Genomic DNA, 13,110 nt, shown 5'->3' with positions numbered 1-13,110 from the left:
CCAAGGAGTCTGATTTAGAGCACAGTGAGGCTAAAACATCTGTACCTCCATTTTTTCCACAGTGAAAAGCAGGAAAGGTGCTAAGCAGTGTTTTATACACTTAATGGATTTACACTTTTTAAGGGAAAGAGGAAATGGAAATCCTTTTGCATTGTGTACATCTGATACCCTCCTAAGGCTGTACTCCATAGAGCACGCCCACCGAGAACACAAGGCTACCTCACAAGCTACTGCTAGGCTTCCAGAAAGTTAGAGTTCAGAAGCTAGGCTTTGATGGACTCTTTTTTCGTCTCAACTGCAGGGCAGGTATTTTAGGACTAAATTATTAGCAGTAGAAATTCCTGAGATACTTATTTAACATAGATTCAAGTGAAGCAATAAGCAGTAGTATTTTCAAAAGCAGCCCTTTAATCTGGTGGAAACAACACAAAGAAGTGCTAGGCACTGCCATCTTTTGACTAACCTCACTGGGAAGTAACTGATGCCCTGTATAAGACATTCAGTCTGCACGTATCTGAAATGCTTGAAAGCAGAGAGGCTGCCTCCCTGTGGAGCAATCCTGCAATCACTGTTACACCCTATAATGAAAACAGTACTCGTGAGTCTTCCTGAGAAGGGGCCGGTTTTGTTTGGTGTGCGTACCACGCAGCTGAAGGGGTCCCTCCTCTATGGCTGGAGCTCCTACCACAAAAAGGACACACAGTTAGGGGCACAGCTCGGCAGATCTGCTCTCCTTCAGAGGCTGCATCTCTCCTTTCAGAGGCTGGGGGATTGGACTGGATGATCTTTCAAGGTCCCTTCCAATCCCTAACATGCTGTGATTCTGTGATTTCATCTGCTGCCCCAACAAAGAACATGGCCTTACCTGGTTCTCCTACAAGCACATACCTCCTTCCACTAAGCCAAAGGATAGCCCGTTCTTGTTGTCTGAGGTCATCAGCAGTTCCACAATCCCCCTGCTTAACAGAGCCTAAATTAAAAAGAGGGAAAACCTTTGTGTTAACGGCCTGAGTTTTGTATTTGTCAGGATATTAAAGCATTAAAGTACATTATCACCTTCTCTAGGGAAAGCAAGACAGGAACTTGAAATCAGTAATAGTCCTGTAAGAAATATTATTCCTGTGACACCTCTTGTTCCTCCTGAAGTTTCCCTGCCTACTTTTTCCAGCTCAAAAACAACTGAAAAATCCTGTTTTGTTTTTAAAAGCTAGATCAGCTTCTCACTGACACATCAGGATTTTATCTTCTGAGATTGGTTTAATAATTTCACTGCATTCCACGAAAATAAAGCTTTAGGTGGTAGAAAAAAAAAACAGCTCACCATTCCTTACAGTCTAACAGAAGAGAGAGGATAGGAGAAAAATGTTGGTTTGCTAGTGCATGTATCCATCACAGGACAGCTCAGGTATCTTTGCTCTTGAATAATCCTGCCTGAATGAATTTATGGGTTCTTCGATATCACAGGACTATCTGCAATAGCACTCTGAGCTTTTTTTTTTTTTTTTTTTTTTTTTTTTTTTTTTACAACGCATGTGCACCCAAGGTTCTTCTGATGAGGAGTGTTCTCTTACGCTTGTCCTTTTACAGAACAGTGGTTGATGTATGAAAGAGGGGTTAGGAACTCCTAGTTGCAAATTAACCCCTCTTCCCATTGTACCTGCATCGAAAGTGACTCCATCAGCTTCAAGGAGCTTTGAAAACAAGCCTTCAAACTCTTGATACTCAATTACTAACTGTAAAATGGTGATAAAGATACAGGAGTTCACACAGGAGTCACCCGTGTCACATGCACCAACTAGTCAATGTCTGCTGTGTTTAAACAAAGCTTTGCAGGTTGCACATGCCCATACACGCTGTGCAGACAGAGCAGACTTGAGCGTTATGCACTATCTGCATTAGAAAAGACAAACCCAATTCCGAGTTAAGACAACCTGGCTAGTTTATCAACGTGTCATCACTAAATGAATACCTGAACAGCTACTATTACCTGATAAAAATCAGCTACTGAAGACACTGGAATTTCTAACAAGTTTTATTAAGATGACTCTTGGAGCACTGCATTTAGTGCTAAGTTTATTGCCTTCCTTTTATTTTTTTTTATTCATCAAGTGCAAACTAGAGAAATGGCAGAGAGCTGAAACGCATTGAAATGCACTGCAGGATTTCAGGGTGCAGCAGAGAAACCAGGAATAGCAGCAGCGTCTGAGGCAGACACAGGTGTGTGCTCAGCTAATCCCAGATCACACTGTGTGGACGAGGTGGCAGCACACCCTTTGATGGCCTAAACATTCTGGAAGGTGAAGACACTGCACCCAAGGGAGCAAGATAAAGACGGGGCTTTCAGATTTTGTGTGAGTTGGTTTTGTTGGGTTTTTGTTCGCTCATTTTAAATGGGTTATACTAATTCCAGGAAGATCACAACGTGGTAATACATGCTAGGTGCAGATGTGAAGTAACCAGCTTGCCAGATCCACAGCTCAGGGCCCAAACCTCAACAGGCCCTGTTCCAACCCCCTGCAAATCCAGCTTTCCCACATTTTCTTTAACCACAATAGAATTCCTCAGATGTACGTTGCCCACAATACCAGGATCTAACAAAACAGCACTGCAGAATTACACCCACAGGCCTGGCAAGGAAACGTCATCTGTTCCAACAAGTCTGTGAAGCATCGTAAGCTCTTTCATCACTGAGATACAGAAAAGCAAGAATCGGGTTGGCACACTGTTCAGACACAAGTCTCTACGCCCCATTCATCTAGGGCCCTGAAAGCCATTTACTTACATGCTTATCACTGAGTCTAGGACATCAGGAGGGAAACTATGTAGATAAAACAGACAATTTTGACAGTATCAGCTCAGGCTGGCAATTAACTCTGTGTACTCCATATTTAACTTTCTAAGCAGTATTAAAAGGCTCCACAAGATGGAGTTAGTGCAGAAACAAGCACCACTCTAAGCAGATTAGGACTTTTGCCATGTCATTTCTTTGGTTAAAGAGCCTCTATACATTTTGAGCAATAAGACGACCTGATCCAGAACTACCCTCAGGGCGTTCAGGGTAACACTTGAGTACCCTAAAAGTTTCAGAAGGATCTGATAATGCTGTAGCAGAGGAGCAGGGAACACACAGTTCATAGTATATACCCATACACTGCTGGATGGGTAACCTCTCTTAGGTGCTGTAACACTTTAGGCATTCAATTAAAAGAAATTTAAAAGAAAACAAGCCTTGTGAGACATACTGCAGATCTTGTTAACTGTCTGCCTTACTATTGTACCGGGGAAAAACGAACAGGTCAGTCAGACCCGTGTTAGATTCGCCTGGAGAGCCTCACCTCTTTGGGCACTGGCCAGCACTTGATCACGCAGCCTGGAGGCAGGGAATCATCAGTCTCCGATTGACAAGAATAAGGGAGGCATTAGGCAAATGAACCTGCCTGACATTGAGCCTCAGATTACACAAGATGAGCCTCAGATTACACAAGAACAGAGAAACCCTTCTTTAATGCCCAAGAGAAGCAGAACAGGACCAGCAGGAGACAGCTTCTTCAAAGCCAGCTGTGTATTATGGATACTCCATTTCCCTACCGCCCTCTTCTCTGGAAGCCATGAGCACTCTGGTTTGTCGGTAGGGAGAGGTGCACACAGGGTCTTGTCCTCTACCAAAAGAAATACCGGGGGAAATCCATCTGGATTACACACTGATGCTTTCAAGGCTTCCTTAAGTCATGCTCAAAAATTATTCAGAAGAAAGTGCTATAAGGAAGGCGGTTTATGAGTGAGATTCATCACAGAAATAAGTAAACGAGCCAACATTACCATTTTAACATAGGCCATGTAGTTTGGGTCTTTGGCATAGGAACCATACTCATTCTCCACTTGCACTGCAATGATGGGGCCTCCTTTCTTGTACTGTTGGAAAAGAAAACGAGAGGTTCACCGTGGTTTCTAGTGAGAAGGACCAAAATCACGGTGGTGCTGGCTTGCAGGAAAGATGCACGAGTCTCAGATGGAGTCAGCCCCACCCTCACCTCCTCCCAAAGTCTACAGAACATAATCAAATGGCTCAAACTGCAGTGCTGACACTGGCAACTACAGCTGACAGCGGTTCCTAAAGTGAAGCTGGAAGACTTGCTGTTGCTTCAACATGCTGCTGTTACAGCCCAGCATTCATCTGTGTAGATAATCCCCACTTGTGGTCAGAGAGGGTAATGGATTGTACTTGCCTGAAGAGGGACTACAATAGGCAGTAGATGATCAAAATAGGCATCCACAGCTTCGGTGAAGCCCTTGTACGTTGTCCTCAGTTGCATTTCTGGGTCTTGCAGGAGCCAACTGCAAGAAAAGCAGCAACCAGAATCTATTAAAGTCTCGTGTCCAGTCAAGACTGCAAGAGGTAACACCACTCACTGACATTAAGTCATATTTGGGCAGGAATCATCAATCCTTTTGTGTCACTTGGCTAAGCGCACAGTGCAGGTACGGACAACACAGTGAGTCAGTGAACAACACCATTTGTGGTTTATTCAGTTCCCTCTTAAACCCTCTGCCCAACCAACACACATTCAGATTGCAGGTCAAAAGTTTTTTCCTCCTGAGCAGAAACTAAAAGCTGAATGTTATGCCAGATACTTTCCACTACAAAAACATAACTGCGGAAACAAAGTTACTGCAGCAGACCTTTATATGGAGATAATGCAGAAGGTAAAACAGAGCCCTGCTTGGTTTTCAGGAGCTGTTCGCAACAGCAAGAGAAAGTGTTTGCTTAATTGATGGCTTCAGTGGAGATTATGGAAGAGAAAACAGACAAGTACGAAAGAGACTTTGTATCTGTACAGCACGCTGTAACACAGGAAGGGTCTGAAACCCCCTCCTTCCACTGCTGAAGGAAGGACCCCTCTCACAACTGCAAGTACCTGGCGTACACGGAGTGCATTTGCCTGGCCATGTATGCCATGAGCAAAGACGGGACATTTCAAGACAGGGACGTTTTTACAGAATCATTGTAAAGCTAATCTGACTAACTGGGGCTACCCACCACTCATGCTGTTAAACGAGGAGTCCAGACTGCAATTGCCAAGCTGTTACCCTTCTTTTTTTTCTGCATTTCAGGCCTGAGCACTGAGATGTAAGCTCATTTCATTAACTCTCCCAGTAAGACTTGAAGGTAGGCTTACCACTCTAAAGGTTACTTGGAATTCCCTGCATCCCCAAGGGCGCTCTACAACCAAGTGCTCTCTCATAAAACTCCAATCATCATTCAAAGCAAAGGTTCCCATAATTATTCCCATGGTTTCGACTGCTGATTTACAAGATTTAGTTAGCTGTTTTGGGGCTAACACTGAAATGGGCAATTTGTTTAAGCGCAGAACAACGTGCTGCTATAACAATTTAAGCAGAGTAAGCTTGCACCTTCCTTGCCTCTGCAAAAGGCATTAACTAACAGATCTTCTAGAGGTTTGAAAGACTCAGCTCCTGCATACTACCTTCAGCTCAGTGGGCTCACAAAAAATCACAGCCTCTTTAGGCTTCCCTGTGTGTAAAACGAGACTAGGACAGTTGCTCTTTATCAGAATCTTTTTATTTGCCTGATAAAGAAGCATTTCAGTGACCTGGCACCAACTGACAATATGTGCACTTCTCATAATGAAATATCATAATGAAATATAGAACTTGCTACTACCTCTGGTCACTAGCAGCCATGCTAAAACTCATGCTATCATGAGTAAGTCCCTGACAAACAGGCACAGTTCTGCACCTGAACTATGCAGGATGCCAAAGGCAGGGCATACTGAAAAACAATGAAAAGATTAAAAGAAATAATCCCCCAATTTTGTCAAGTGTCTCCACTGAGGTTTACGCTCTTTAAAGGTAAGGAAAACAAGTGCTACATAACCTGGCACTGGTTCCACCGGGATCTAGTAACTAGGCAAGCCTCAGTGCTGACGTATTCAACACAGCTCTCAAAGCCTCGCACCAACAAGCTGCATATTTAAGAGAAAATACAGTAGGAGGTTGGAAAAGTTACAGGACTTTATTAGTGCCAGCCATGTCATGCATATGTTCTAGCAGGCCTTTTAAACTGGACCTGAGATGAAGCTTCTTACATGAAGCTGCAAATATTACTATTCATATGAAGACTATCAAGTTGCAACAGCAATAGAAGATAGGTTTCCTCAATTCCATTTTCTTGCTGTGACCATTAAGCCATAACACAGTTATTATTAAAAAAAAAAAACTGCTCAAAGAAAAGATTATGGCTCCAAACTTACTGTCTGTGCTCCACAGGAGAGCTCAGCAACATTATGAGTATTCACCTGCTCTGGGGACACAGCAAGTAGTTCCCATCTAACAGACATCCGTTCAAAATCTTTGAAGGAGGCTCAGCTGTATGATCAGATGATTTTTGTGTGTGTTTTCTTTATTTTCCCAAGTCCCAAAGGCTTGCATCAATTGAACTATTCATGCACTTACCTGGGCAGACCACCGAGGTCCCATTCAGAGCAGATGTAAGGTCCCGGACGCAGAATCACCCACAGCCCATTTTTAGCTGCCAGCGAAAGGAAGGCCCTAGAGATGCAGACAAGGTAATTACTGTCTGACTGAAGAATCCCTACTCCGTGCACTCCTAATGTGCCAATCACCATGAAATCTAGGTATCAGAACCAGAATATAATTGCCTAATGAAGCAACTAGACTGGATTGATGCTAAACCTCTAAGTTCCCAGGACTCCAGAAAGCAGGGGAAGAAATGAGTCTCCACTGCCAGATCAAGGTATAGACTTTGCTGGAAATGCCATCCTCATCCAGAACCAACATGCACACCCTCCCCTCAAACCCGGAGTAGTTAATAATAGAGTTGTCTGTACCACATACTCTAGATCCAGGTCCTGACTGAAGTCAAACTTCCCTCTTGTTTGTTCATGAAGGTTCCACGGCACATACCTGAAACGCAGAGTTAGGGCAGTGAAAATGAAGTGCTGAAAATGGCACCGTGTTTGTGAAGTGCTGAAAAAAAATCTGTGCACTCCCTTCCTTAGTAACAGATTCAGTGATTACAGCATGTACATATCACAAAGTCCCTGCTTAAATATTATCCATGCCTTTCTTTCATTTTTCTGATAAGCCCTTTCCTTGTTAAGGCTCTTTTCCTGTTCTCTGCAGTACCTGAGTTTCTCAAGACTGTCAAATGTGGTGAGATCACCAAAGAGAAATGGCAATTACTGTCTACATTTAAGTGAAAAATCTACCTTACAAGACATTGCAGTTATGTAAACCACATTCTGAAGACACAGGCTACAGTCACCTTAAAATTCAGGCCTTGTCTACATGGATCTTTCATTCTCCAGAGCAGCTTCTGAATCACAGCTGTGCTGAGGGCCTGACCCTTCCGCATCGTGTCAGCGCTCAGAAGGCACCCTCCGGTGTGTTTGATCAGTGTCAGGTCTGTGTTTGACTGTACTGCAGCGTGTGATGGTTAAAGAAGACTTGAGTCCCCATTACTCTTTTCAGTATGCTACAGTGACCGAGCAGTGTTCCCAAAAACGCAGCACTCGGGTCACCACAGAGGCCCCTAAACACTTCGTGCGGGCATTCCTCAGCTGTTCCTAAACATCCTGGCTGGGAATCCCACTCATCAGGCACTATGGAAGATCCACAGGCTGCTTCGGGGTAAAGCTGCTGGCACAGCACAAAAGAACAGGGAAAAACGGGAACCAAGGGAACACGTAAGCCTAGAGCCGACATCCACCAGCTGGAGAAACTGGCTCAGGAAAGCGCCTAACAGGCTAGTAGGGAAACGCAGAGAACAGATGCTAAAGGTTGTGGCAGAACAAGGAATTAGTCCTTCCCCATACTAAGTACCAAAAGACATTGCTATGGCCCCACCAGCTCTCACAGAGCAGGGAGTTGGCTGTTAGGTGCACGTCACAGAGACAAGAGAGCGGGGACACTTACGTCGTGAGGGTGTTTAAACCACAGGCTTTCATCTTAAGCATGCGATCTTCCCAGTACTCCCTGGGGACTCGGAAATAGTGCATCGAGCCTCCAAAGATGCGAAAAGGCATGCCTTCCAGCAGGAACTGAGAGTTTTCTGTCTGCAAGCCGAGGGTCCTCCCCCATAACCGCACAGGGATCAGCTCACTCCAGTTAAACCTAGAAGAGAAAGAGAGAGATGAGCATCTGGCCTCTGGTAAAGAAATCGGCTCCCCTAAGGGAGACTGCTCATTTCAGCCCACCTGGCAGGATCAGCTCTCACCTTCCAACCTAGGCAAACGACGCTTTTTGTCACACAGAGCATAAAGGATTTTCAAAAAACTGTAAAACAGGTTAAAGAGCTGCCCAAGATGCGTATTTAATTCTTATTTCACTAACAGCTTCCATCCTGACTGCCTCAAGCCACTCTGCCACGCTCTGCAACTGAAACGTAACACACTCGCGCAGAGATCGTGAAACTAACTTGCTGCAAACACGAGATGGGGAAATTCTCGCTCACAACACTAGCAGAACTTTTATAACTGATGACATTTAAGGCCTCCTGCTTTGCTGTAGGATGACAAACACTGGCTTTCTGATCCCCACTCTAACAGCAATGACATTTCAGTGTTGCTACCCTGAATGCCTTGTGCTTATGAAAAATGGATGTCTCTATGAAGCGTGTTTAACATTAGAGTTGGAGTGACATGGTATTTGTGATAACGAGCACCGCTCTGATGCCTTCCAACTCAAGGCATGGAAGAAGAAGAATCCTCACCCGTCCACAAACCTTTTCCTCAATTTAAAGAAAACCCCTGGATCAAATTCATCACTCAGCAAGACCAAGTCTGCTGACAAACTTATGTCTGCCTGTATTTGCTTATTTTAATTCCTTAATAACTTGTTTGGCAAAAGAACTGGACCAAATGAGACACTAGGCTCCAAAGCATTTACCAGCTTGAATACTCGTGCTATCACAGCTCCATTCAGGTTGGTTCCTGCATGCAAGAAACTATTCCTATTGCCTTTCCTGGCTCCCTGGTCCTTTTTGGCTGAATCAAGAGGATATTTTTATCAACCAGTCCAGAACCAAAGCAGTTACACTGCCTCCACCAGACCACCCCAGTTCCATGACTCTGAATACACAAAAGAGTTGGACAATAGCAGCTTGTTCCTCTGAGACATCATCACAGCCAGATGCAAGAAATGAATTCCAGTCTTGAGAAAAGAGGGACCCACACATCTCAGAGAAATGTCACACTGGGAGAGGGAAATACCTAAGCCTCTGGCTGCTTTCTATTCTATCTGTAGAGCGACTGTTAGCAGAGGGGGAGGACTTTTTAGAATTCACACCTTATAGGGATTACTAAGGAGCCTGCAGCGATTTACCTGTCCTCCAGCACAAGACAAGGGCACTACAAGCCAACTAAAGCTAAGACTTTGCCCAGGTTGCAAGGGCTGGCTGACAAGCACAGAGTACCTGTGTAGCACAGCATTCCCACAGGCCTCTGAAACAACAGGCAGCAGGCATGGGTAATACCTGGAAAAGCAAGTGTAATTAGAAATTCACTGCCTTCGGTCAACGAGCACTCGTGCATTTATCGAACCGCTTACAAGAAGTAGGGCTGAGCAAGGAAATAGTAACACATCCCAGTCAGAAGGTGGTGCAGTAACAGCAAAGCTGGGTTTTACGAGGATAGTGCAGCTGCAACTGGGGGAAATAAGCATAAAATATGTAGCTACTATATTGAAAGGGCGAAGGAACAGGATCAAAAATGCTTATCTACACAAGATAGCGCATACAGTCAGAGAACGATGACTTAAGGCTAGGAAACAGTAGCACTGCCCCCAGGGAATTACTGTGAATTTCACCAGCAGGGGAGGCGGCTCTCAATCCAGACGCAGAACTGGCTGCCTCTCTGCTACCACTTGCAGTCTTGCACAGGTGGAAACTCCCCACGTCGGATCCTGAAAGGGCAGCTGTATCTATCTGCTTGTGGTGCTTGGTGGTGAGCCCCAGGCTGAAAGCTCAGAGGGGTCAGGAGATGGAAAGCTCCAATTACAGAAGTTTAGGTTGGAAATAAATAAGTTTCAAATCCGTTTCTGAGCCAGGTAAAGCCCTAAGTTATACCTGCACACAGCACTGATGCTAACTGGGCCACCGGTGGCAGAGGGAGTGCAGCACTCAGGAAGCAGATGTGGCCAGATAAAAATAAACAAATCACTTAAGCTCATCTTCTTAATCCTGGGCAGAACTTAGTTGGCAAGTTTTCATCAAGTTCCCAACCTCAAACCTCCCTGGCTCCAGTGCTTTCTCTCACCGAAGAGGACTGGTAGGAAGCCTCCAAGTCCCCCAGATTTTCTACGGATTACCCTGGATATCCTGAAATCCGCATCTCTCGCTACAATCTGTTCAAGTTGCTTCTCCAGAAAAAACTCCCTTGACTCAGCAGAGTTTCATCCTGTTACCATGAGCTGGATTTCCATAGCTGAGAGCCCCCCTGGGCTCTGTACCAGCTCTTGAGAGCAACGCATAGCTCCCAGTAGATTTCTTCTCACTTCTGTAACGACAGAACATTTCAAAGAATCTTTTTTTTGTCCTTTTGCTAAAGTTTACTGGCCTACTTTATCCCTCTGTAGCCATTCCCTCCCTGACTCCAGGAAGTCTTTTTTTTTTTTTTTTTTAAATTAATCTCCAACATGCCTCTGTCCCAAAAAGCAACTCAGTTATGATTTGTGAAAGAGACCTCAGTGGGGAAGCACCACAACTGCACATTCTGTAACTAATTCTCCCTCACTGTCACTGAACTTGGAAGGGTTATCATTGCCACCACCGCTGGACAGGAATACCTCCAGCCAGCCATCTCACAGAGGTCACGGGAAAGAATTCTTGGGTATTCTGCAAAGCATGAAGCAGCCTGGGACACAAATTCTGAAGCCAGGACCACATTGCAAGTGAGACTGCGCTGCAGAAATACTTAGCTTCAGATTACCAAATTTACCAGAGCAGAATCTTTGCAATTGTTGTAAGTTGTTGTAATTGATGTAAGTTGAAGCAGAAAACACTCCAAGGGGAATAAGTCATCAGTTGACTCCTAAGGCAGACAGCTACACTATGGCATTCATGCCTGTGAAACAAAAGCCCAGCTGAATTCTCTCTGCATCGGAGATGAGATTTAGCTTTGGTATTGGCCTGCCATGTACCCAGAACAGTTGGGAGAAAAAGCTAACAGAAAAGAAAGTCAGAACGGGGTGTTGGTAGGGAACATCAAAGCTATTAGCTTTCCTTGGCAAGACTAAAGGACGTGCTTCAGAGGACAGAGGCCTTTGCAGTTAATCTATAAGCCCTACTTAGAGCTGCCTCAGAGGAATTGGCTGTTTATTCTGGGCATCCTTTGCCTTCAGAAAAGTGAAAGCTTTAAGTTGCCTTCACTCACTGCTCGCTGCCTTGTGGCAACCAAGGTCCCGACTCCGTTTGACATGGCTTGGACCTGTGCTCTTCATAGCACAGTTCATTCTCAGGTGACCTGAGCCAAAGAAAAAACACTGGGCGCTGATGAATACGGTGTTTAGCAGATCCACTCTTAGAGAAGACAGACTTCTGTGCTTTTACCATACATCGGTTTTCAATAATCCGCTGCTAAGAACACACGTGGCACAAATCCAAGCCCAGCTACAGCAGAATTTTGCTCCTAATCAAGCAAAGACTTCTCAGGGGTCTTCCGTAGCTTTGAAAATCAGGTAACTTGCTCCTGTGAATTTAAGAACCCGTTAGAGCACATGCGAGGCGTAAAAAGGATCTGGGTGCTGATAAATAGGCGCGTCTCCACCAGCCTTGCTGTTATCTCCAGCGCTGTGCTGTCGGGGATGCACGGAGCAGCTCCCTCGGGGACACGGTGCCTCTGGCAGGAGGACTATCGCCAGCAGAAGGACCTGAACCATGCAGGGGTCGGCTCCGAGCCTCGAACAGCTTCTCCTTGCTCCGGGGGGCCAGAAGAAGGCAGGAGGGGGCAGAAGGGAAGGCGGGCAGGGGCTGGCTGCAGGTGTCAGCGGGCGCTGTGGTGATGCTGAGGGGACCCCGAGCGGGCAGCACCAGGCCGGGAAGGGGCCGAGGGGCAGGCGGTGGGAGGAGGCGCAGGGGGCGGCAGCCGAGCTGGGTGCCACCGGCACCCCTGGGGGCTCCTCAGGCGCTGGGAAGCCCTGCGCGAAACCCGCCGGGCAGCGACCCCCCCGCCCTCCCCCGGAGCCCGAGGGCCCCTCGCCCTTCCCCTACCTCACAAACCCCGACGCGGCACCTACTGACATTTACCGACGGCACCCGCGGGCTGCAGCCCCGCTCCCACTGCGAGCCCCAGCACCCCTCCCCCGAGGCAACCCGTCCTCTCCCGGCCCCGCAAACCCGGCCGCGGGCTCCCACCTCCGGGCCAGCAGCCAGAGCACGCCGAGCAGCACCGCTGCGCCCCCGAGGCGGCGCTGCCGCCGCCCGCCGCACGGCCACATGGCGGCCGCTCGCAGCCGGCCCCGGGCCCGGCACTGCCGCCGCGGCCCCCCCCCCCGCTCTCAGCGCGGCTTTGGGCCGCTCCGCCCGCCCTTGGTTTCGTCCCGCCCCTCTGCCCCTCAGCGGGCTCTGCCATTGGGCGCCGCCCGCATGGGAGGGGAGGGGGGAGGAGCTGGGGGACGGTGCCAATCGCGCCGGGGGGGGGGGGGGCGTGAAGGTGGCGTGTGTGGGTCCTCCCGGTGGTTGGGCTGCGCTGGGTGGTGCGGGGGGGTCACAGGGGTGGTGTGAGGGGCGAGGGGAGAGGAAATAAAGTGAGAGGGGAAAGGAAAATAAATAAAGCGTGAGGGAAAAAGGAAAATAAATAAAGGGTGAGGGAAAAGGAAAATAAATAAAGAGTGAGGGAAAAAGGAAAATAATATGTGAGAAAAAAGAAAAAGTGTGAGGAAAAAGGAAAATAAAATGTGAGAAAAAAAGGAAAATAAAATGTGAGGAAAAAGAGGAAAACAAAATCAAGTGTGAGGAATAAAAGGAAAATAAAATGTGAGGAAAAAAGGAAAATAAAATGTGAGGAAAAAAATGAAAATAAAATGTGAGAAGAAAAGGAAAATAAGCACTGTGAGGAATAAAAAGGAAAGTAA

At 46.6% G+C, this 13,110-nt stretch overlaps 1 protein-coding gene across 2 annotated transcripts in view; it reads right to left on the bottom strand.

Moving 5' to 3' along the window:
* LOC118252419 (beta-galactosidase-1-like protein 2) overlaps nucleotides 1-12,515 on the bottom strand; it is a 29,940-nt gene extending 17,425 nt beyond the window's left edge. Inside the window, exons 1-7 of one of the 2 annotated variants that reach the window (XM_035555674.1) lie at nucleotides 12,392-12,515; nucleotides 7,957-8,154; nucleotides 6,877-6,945; nucleotides 6,475-6,570; nucleotides 4,227-4,335; nucleotides 3,820-3,912; nucleotides 889-970 (exon numbers count right to left, since the gene is read on the bottom strand). In XM_035555674.1, the coding sequence (XP_035411567.1) occupies nucleotides 889-970; nucleotides 3,820-3,912; nucleotides 4,227-4,335; nucleotides 6,475-6,570; nucleotides 6,877-6,945; nucleotides 7,957-8,154; nucleotides 12,392-12,474 (730 nt within the window). In that variant the 5' untranslated portion in view covers nucleotides 12,475-12,515. The remainder of the gene's footprint in view (nucleotides 1-888; nucleotides 971-3,819; nucleotides 3,913-4,226; nucleotides 4,336-6,474; nucleotides 6,571-6,876; nucleotides 6,946-7,956; nucleotides 8,155-12,391) is intronic. The other variant, XM_050715058.1, reaches the window with a different exon arrangement.
* Between the last annotated feature and the right edge of the window lie 595 nt (nucleotides 12,516-13,110).

The sequence above is a fragment of the Cygnus atratus genome, chromosome 22 (genome assembly GCF_013377495.2).
Source record: "Cygnus atratus isolate AKBS03 ecotype Queensland, Australia chromosome 22, CAtr_DNAZoo_HiC_assembly, whole genome shotgun sequence".
Taxonomy (NCBI): Eukaryota; Metazoa; Chordata; class Aves; order Anseriformes; family Anatidae; genus Cygnus; species Cygnus atratus.
The sequence above is the reverse complement of the archived record's forward strand: the minus strand, read 5'-3'. Positions and strand labels throughout refer to the sequence as shown.